This window comes from Grammomys surdaster, unplaced genomic scaffold (assembly GCF_004785775.1).
Source record: "Grammomys surdaster isolate TR1022 unplaced genomic scaffold, NIH_TR_1.0 112614, whole genome shotgun sequence".
Classification (NCBI taxonomy): domain Eukaryota; kingdom Metazoa; phylum Chordata; class Mammalia; order Rodentia; family Muridae; genus Grammomys; species Grammomys surdaster.
The window spans coordinates 1-8,377 of NW_021611838.1; the positions used below are offsets into that span (position 1 = coordinate 1).

At 45.6% G+C, this 8,377-nt stretch overlaps 1 protein-coding gene across 1 annotated transcript; it reads right to left on the minus strand.

The window, feature by feature from the left end:
• Positions 1–6,821: 6,821 nt before the first annotated feature.
• LOC114635571 (double homeobox protein 4-like protein 2) lies at positions 6,822–7,994 on the minus strand. Its single transcript, XM_028784093.1, has one exon. It carries the CDS (start codon positions 7,992–7,994, stop codon positions 6,822–6,824), a length of 1,173 nt encoding a protein of 390 aa, XP_028639926.1.
• Positions 7,995–8,377: the final 383 nt, after the last annotated feature.

Here is an 8,377-nt window from a genome sequence, read left to right on the forward strand (position 1 = left end):
CATTTACCTGTCAAAAAGTAGTCCTTAAAAGTCTTTGCTGGAGGTCTGAGAGATGGCTCAGTGGTTAAGATCAGTGACTACTTTTCCATGGGTCATATGTTCAAAGCCATATGATGGAACACCATCATTCATAATGATATCTCATGCCTATTCTGGTGTGTCTGAAGACAGCTACAGTGTACTCATTGAAGGAACAAAGGAAGGAAGAAAAGAAATAGAAGTGCAAAAATAGTCTTCACTGAAGCAATAAGGAAAATTAAGGCAATAAAATTATACAATGAGAAAAGAATAAATATGTTCTCATTTAAAAAATTCAAATCACTCATCTCAGGGCTCAAGAAACACTGCAGAACAGGAGACAAAGAATGTAAGAACCAGAGGGCATGCAGGACACCAAACTCCAGGCCTTCTGGACACAAGAAGACTGGCACACATAAGAAATCAAGTAGACAATGGTAGCATGGACAGGACTGGCATTCATCTGTACCAGATGTGGTTCTAGAGTTGAGAGGAAAAGTGGACACACAACCCCTTTCTAACCCAGAAACAATCTCCAAACGATACTCACTTGCAAATGAAAACCTAGTTTTTCCAAAGGAGTATCACTGGAGACAGAAACCATTCTTAAAGGCAAATCCTATGTCTAACAAGAGATGGACCAAAAAACTGAATTCAAAAGCATCTTTGGAAGGTCTTTGTTGCATAATGTCTAATTGGAGCTTATATTTAACCCTACATATATATCCAGATTTTTTGTTTGCTTTCTAATGAGAGACAGGAAGGGTGAAGATCCAGATGCCAGGGGAGGTGTAGAGGAATAATAGGAAAGAAAACTGTAACCACAACATATTTTATTGTTAAAATGTATTTTTAATTTGTAAAAAGCAGACTGCCAAATTCTATATACACTTGTCCGCTGTGGCCATATTTACAATAAAATGTGTTTTACAGGCAATGCTTTATAACCAAAAAGTAATAATAAGGGGGAAAGTCATTGCCAGTCTTTACATTGACAGAATGATTTGTCTTTTGAATATTCAAAGAACAAAAAATATCAAGCCTTAAGAAAACAAAGAATAACCCAATTAAAATGGTGTATGAAACTAAACATAATATTTTCAAAACATAAAGAACAAACTACTAAAAAATCTGTCAAAAGTCATCTAGAAAAGTCTATGGCTAGCAAGTACGTTTTTGGAGAAGGTCCACTATTTTACATGGCTTCAATGGGTGCACACTGGAGAGGCACAGCCCCAGAGACTTTGTCCCAAGACTGCTTCTCACCACTGATATGCCTGTCCTGCCACTATTATATATATTAATGATTCTTGGGCATCAGCCCACCACAATGGGTAAAAGCCCTGCAGATCAACATGAAGATGAGCTTTCATGATTAATGATGTTTAGATAAATGAATGACTTCACAGTATTTCTGATTTGATCCAAATAATTTTAGGAGGAAAGCTTCAGGAGATGGTTTTAGTTGTTTTACTAAAAAGATGAAGTTAAAAAAGTTAGAATCAATTATCAAAAGTTAGTCTAAAAAGTAGAATCAAGAATGAAATGTGCCAACTGCTCATAGAATAGAAAGCAAAGGCTGCATAACAAGGAATACAAGGAGCTTTCATAAATTGCACTAAGAAGAGTAACAGGCTTGGGACAGATTGGTGATTAAGGAATAATATTTAATCTAGATCAGATCCACAGATGAAGCCACAAGTGTACACTATAATAAAGCAAAAACATGTGAAATTGTTACTTTGAAATTATAATGCCATTAGAGTATAAAGCACTGCTTTGAGCTCACTGTGGACATCCATTTGTAATGCCCCTATTGTGTAACAATATAACTATGATGTAATTTAATAAACAACTTTTCTCTTGAAAGTATATGTTGCTGTAAAGAGGAAATAAAATATGGCTTTTGATGTTCTGCTACATCCATGAAATGAATATGTATATACATTTACATATACATATATGTGATTGTCTATATGTATATACATATATACATGTGAAGTTATATGTTTATGTATGTAAATAAACCTGGACACTTGTTAAATTAATGAAGAAGGAGGTTGGTTCTCACCAAAATGTGTGTGTATGTGTCTGTGAATGTCCTGTGTGTCTATGTGCCTGATCATTTGTGTATATATATATGTGTGATTGACATTCTTCCCACTTTTCATTTCTCTCTGACTCATGAAAACTTAATGATCAAAAAGACAGTGATGGGATCTTTAGCCAGAGTAAAAAGATCTCAGATAACTAAGCTTTTTGTTCTCAATTCCATGCTGCTATTCCTGCCTCAGTTTAACCTGTGAGGCCAGGCTGCACTACAAGAGAAATCATTCCAAAAGTTTAGCAAAAGAGAAATAAGATGTTCAACAATGGTTACACTCTATCTCCAGGATGATGTTTATTTACAAGATTATGGCCTCACACACAGTTTTACTCAGTTGATAATTCAGCTACTTGTATCTTCAGCCACGAATCCCATTTGTCCATTGTACACAACCCAGCTTTTCTTATTCGCTCTACTTCCTACCCTGCATCCATGTATCCCTCCTAAATCCCTTCCCAAGTCATGAATCCATATTAATTGGAAAGGTCAGGCAGAATCTCCCATTAGTAAAAGGAAGCTGATTAAACTCCCAAACACAGAAAACAACACACAAACAAAAAAATAGAGTAAACTTTTATAGAAAACAATAGAAAAAAAGCAATCTAAAGCATGGGGGAAAAAGTGAAATGAAGGCCTTTGAGATGATATAGGATAAATGGCTGGTAAATCATCTCACAGCCAAGACCAGAACCCTTCCTCCTGGGTCAGGCCAAGAAGCATGACACATGCCACACATGGTATAAGAGTAAAAATTAAAACAACTTGGCAAAGTCTCCAGGACAGCTTGCTGAGCTTCCTGAAAATAGTCATAATAAAAATATGAATTCCCTCTGGGACGAGGTGACCAGAAATGTAGAAACAACCAAAGATATATCTTGACCAGTCTAAACATGCCCAGGTGAGTAATGGGCCACCTGGTGTTTATCCTAGAAGGTCTGAGGCTTCATGGTCAAAAATTGTGGGCCATCTAGCCTGTCAAAATGATTGCTTACACAAAGTCCTGATGTTTGAAATATCCAATTATATGTAACCGCGCCAGAATATCCTGCTTTTCCCTTCCCCCTTGTGCCTCCCCCTATAAAAGTTCTAAACTTCCTGGGGTCTTCATCAAAATTCTCTCCCCTGCATGGGATGAGTTTCGATCCAAGGGCACTTGTTAGTAAACTACCTTTTGGTATTTTGCATCAAGTCAGTCTCTCCTGTCTCCTTGGGTGAGGGCTGATCGGGACTTGAGTTGGGGGTCCTCTATTTGGGTCCTTACATTTGGGGGCTCGTCAGGGATTTGCGTGATCTCCCAGGACAGCCGAAGACCCTTGGAGGCAGATCTGTATGAATGGGAATGTTATGTGTCTGAGTGTCTGAGTGAGTGAGTAAGGTCCCAATGCTTTTGGTGCTTCTGTATTTCTGTATTTTGGTTTCAGTTTTGGGCAACTTTTGCTGCTTCTGTATTTTGGGAAACTTTTACTGCTTCTGTATTGCAGCTGCCAATATAGACTGTGAGGTCTTAGTTGGCTGGTGGGGGGCAGACGTGCCTGGAGCCACAGGTTGCAACTCTTGGGGGATGCTTCAAGAATGGAAAGGAGTCTGGGAAGCCAGACTGCCCTGTTTCTGAATGGAGGAGATGGAGTGCTCCTTCTCTGGGGGAAGACGTGGAATCCTTCCCATCTGAAGTTGTGTTCCGCTGGTTCTATAAAACCAGATGAGGGAGAGTGAGAGTGTGTCTGACTGCGTTAGTCTTGTGTGTGTTTGCATTTTTGTTGTAAGAGTGTTAAGTTCTGACATGGGTCAGACTGACAAACTGTGACGATATCACTGTCTTTCACTTTAGACCATTGAACTGACAATAGAGTGAGAGGACACGAAAAAAAGGGGAAAAAAGAAAAAAAAACATAGAGAGACCTGTAACTTGAGTCTGGGGTTGGGCTGCAGCTTGGCTGGTCTAGGTGCCACTGTTCCCTCCCACCCGTGCAGGAGGATATTTATTTACAAGATGATGGCCTTAACACACATTCTTCTTTCAGTTGATATTCCACCTGCCTCTTACTCTAGCCACCAAGCCCATTGGTCCATTGTACACAGTACAGATTCCCTTGTTCTCTCCCCTTCCTACACAGCATCCCTTCATCCTTCCTGACTTCCTTCCCAAATCTTGTATCCCTTTGAATTGGATACAAAGCCAATTGGATTCACAGCCTCCCATTAAACAAAAGAACCGATTCAATTCCCCACCCCAAAAAACAATACAGGCACAGGTGCACACACACAAACGCAAACAGACACAAACACACACAAAAACGCACACACATACACACACAGACGCCACACCTGCCATGCCTGGCACCTGAGAACAGGGAAACCGGAAGCAGACCTCGAGCATCCTCTGGAACTCACCAAAGTCTCCCCAAAGGCTCCTCGTCCATTGCAAGCCGCAGGGTCCCCGTTCTACATTCTACACCCAAACCCAGGAAGCAGAAAGGAGTCATAGGACTCACCAGTCCCATCACACATATCGTCCACCGTCTGAGCACAATCAGGTCCTGGTAGGAGGCAGAGTTAGCGGGAGCTTGTGGGCAAGGTCAGCAGGCTTCACAAAAGGCTGGAGAATTGAAGTTGGCCTTCCAGGCATCCCTAGACAGATAGATTCAATGCCGGTTTCCTCCCATGGGGATTCACACAGGTTAGAAGGAGAAGACTCCCCCACTGAGGATTCCCAACCTCGTGGCATGAGATCCAAAGACATCAACACCTCCTCGCTATCTCTACAGTGTATCAGACCCCTTACATGGCTTTCCAAATATGGATTTGCTACGGGGACAACCTTGGAACTTCACCGGATCTTGGATCAAACTTCAACACCAAACAGCCCCCAAGAAACTAGCAGCACAAACAATACACTGGGAGCAGGCACACTCTCAGACCTCAAACACACACCAAAGACTGAGGGAGAAAGAAAATCAAGACCTAGAAGAGGGGTGGAAACAGACACAGACAGAGAGAGAGAGAGAGGGAGAGAGAGACAGAGACAGAGACAGAGGCACAGAGAGAGACAGACAGAGAGAGACAGAGAGACAGAGAGAGAAAGAGAGAGACAGAGAGAGAAAGGGGCACTTCCCATGTGTTTCTTTCACACACTGTATGAGAATGGGCCCAGGAGCTTGAGATATCAGTAATCTGTTCATTCGGTAGGTAGCAGGGGGTAGGAATGGGATGATCATTTCCTCTCTTAGTGCTAATTTCCTGTGGATGTGGTCTGTGCTACAAGATGTCTAGAGCGAGCCTTGAAGAGTGAAGAGACTTCGTGTGGGTTTTCTTGAGGTGATGAGCAGCAAATGAGAGATTGATTTGTCTCTCTGCCATGCCCTAAGCCTCATTGTAGAATTGAAGGTCATTGTAGAATGGTAAACATACAGTGTCCTTCCAGTGTGGGCCAAGGTCGAATTTGGACCTCCATGTCTGCAACATGCCCTTGAAGGTGTGGGTGCTGCATGCCCCACCGGCCCACTGCCTGCTTTTAGGCTATGAAAGCCTGGCAGATGGATAGGTCAGGGGCCGCACACTTGGGAATGCAGTCATGTGCTAAGCTTGGAAAGCTCAAGATCAAAAGAGGAACAAGAGAGTGTGCTGGAGACTACTCACAGTGGGAGGAGCAAGCCCTCTCCATTGGTTGTGTGTCAAGCTTGGAAGAAGATGTTCAAGAGTGGTTGCACTACATGTTCAGGAGGACATTTATTTACAGGATGATGGCCTTACACATATTCTTCTTTCAGTTGACATCCCACCTGCCTCTTACTCTAGCCACCAAGCCCATCTGTCCATTGTACACAGTGCAGCTTTCCTTGTTCTCTCCACTTCCTACCCAGCATCCCTACATCCCTCCTGACTTCCTTCCCACATCTTGTATCCCTTTGAACTGGAAAGCTCATGCGCAGCCTCCCGTTAGAACAAAAGAACCGATTCAATTCCCCACCCCAAAAAACAACACAGGCACAGGCACAGGCACAGGCACTTGCACACACACACACACACACACACACAAACACACACAAACAGACAGACACACACACACACAAACAGACACACACACACGAACAAACAATCGAACAAATAAATAGTGTAAAACTTTATTATAAGCCAAACAAAACAAAACAAAACAAACAAATGCCTATGAGTTGGTATAGAGTGAATGGCTGGTAATTCATCTCCCAGGTCAGCACAAGGCCTTGGTAAGAAGAGCAGCAGTTCATGAACCCCAGGGAAGAAGTCTTCTCTCCTCTTTTCCCTTGGGTAGTGTCCTAATAAGAGTAGCCTAGACCTGGTATACCTGAGATTTGCTGTGGTCCACTGGAAGCAGTCCTTTGTGTGGTCCATCTTCTGTTGGGGTTTTATTAGGCCTCCTTGTTGTTGAGGAGGAGTCACTAGTGACCTGACCCTCTGCTCTGCTCCCCTAGTAGAGTCACCCCTTTCGCAGGTCCCAAGTCCTAATCTCAGAGTCCTGAAGGAGATGCTGCACTAGCAAAGCACAGGTGAAAGCCCTTCTTCTAATTAGCGAGACACTTCCATTTCCTACTCCCTAATTGAGAGATGGGTTTTTGATGCAAATCCTTCCTAGGCTGGGTATCTCCCTGAGTGTGGAATCCAGGTCTCTTCTGGATTTCTGTGTCTCACGCTTCCAAATTCAAGGAGGCCAGTCTGGGAGTCAGAGTATGTCCAGCAGAGCCTGATAATCTTCTTGAGTGAGAGGCAGCTCAGGGATCGTGTCCATTGGCTCCAGATCCAGAGGGGCTGACCGGTGCTCGTTCACTTGGACTTGGGTCAGCACTTGATCAAGGAAGAACTCCAGAGGGTCTGTGTTGCTTGCTTGAGTGGGGGCATGTGCTTGGCCTGGTCCAGAGGGCTCTTGCAGTTGGGATGGTGGGCATTCTGTGCAGAAGGTTGGCAGGTCGCTGGGACTGGATGTACCTATGGCCACGCCTCGGGCGGGAGTCAGTGGCAACAAGCTGTCCTGGGCACCTTCAGGCTCCCTGCCACGCAGAACTCCATGGAGATGCAGAGGGGCTGGCACAAGGTCCTCCATTTGGATTTGGTCTAGCTGTTGACAAAGGAGGAGCTGGGGAGGACCTGTGGTGCTTCCTTGCTTGGGGGCCACTTCTTGCTCTGGTCCAGAGGGCTCTTCCAATTGGGATGGCTGGGCCTCTGTGCAGAAGGTTGGCAGGTCGCTGGGATTCGAGGTATCTGTAACCCCTGCGGTCGCCAGTGGCAACAAGCTGTCCCGGGCGCCTTCATGCTCTCTGCCACCCGGACCTCCAGGGGCCTCATCCTCCCCCCGTGAGTCCAGCAAGTCTTGACCTTGAGCGGTGGGCCTGCCCCTTCTGGTGTGCCGTGCTCTTCTGTTCTGAAACCAGATGTGGATTGTGTCCTCGGGCAAACCTGTCCTCTGTGCCAGCTCCTCCCTAGTAGCAAAGCCTGGCCGTGGGTTCCTCTCAAAGGCTTCCAGTAGGATCCTGCTCTGTGGCAAGGTGATTCGAGTGCGAGGCTGCCTGTGGTCTGAGGGCATGCCTCCACCTTGTTCCCTGGAACCAAGCTCTTTCTGGAGCTGTCGGGAGGCCAGCTGTCTGGAGCCTGCTGTGGACCGATTTGGGGCGTGCCCCACGGCTCCAGTGGGACTTCTGCGGTTCTGAAACCACACGCGGATGCGGGAATCGGGGACCCCCATTTGCCCGGCCAGATCCTGCCTGGCTGCGAAGCTCAGGTATTTGCTCTTGCTGAAAGCTGACAGCAGGGCCTGCTCTTGCCAGGCCTGCCAAACCATCTTCCTTCGAGGGGATTCCCGAGCCAAGCTGCTAACACCCATATTGCTACCAGCTTCCATGCTGCTAATGAAGGTCTGCAGGAAATATCACCCTGGACGAGCTACTCAGTTCAGCTCCAGAACAAGCGCAAGCTTCAGCAAGTGTCAGCAGTCTGGCTGGGGCCACTCACTGTCCCTTATACACCTCTGCCTCTACTCCGCTAGCCCCGCCCACCCGAGAGGCGCCTTGTTCTACAGACAACCAGAACCCCTCCTTCAGGGTCAGGACAAGAAGCGCCACACCTGCCATGCCTGGCACCTGAGAACAGGGAAACCGGAAGCAGACCTCGAGCGTCCTCTGGAACTCACCAAAGTCTCACCAAAGGCTCCTCGTCCATTGCAAGCCGCAGGGTCCCTGTTCTACATTCTACACCCAAACCCAGGAAGCAGAAAGGAGTCATAGG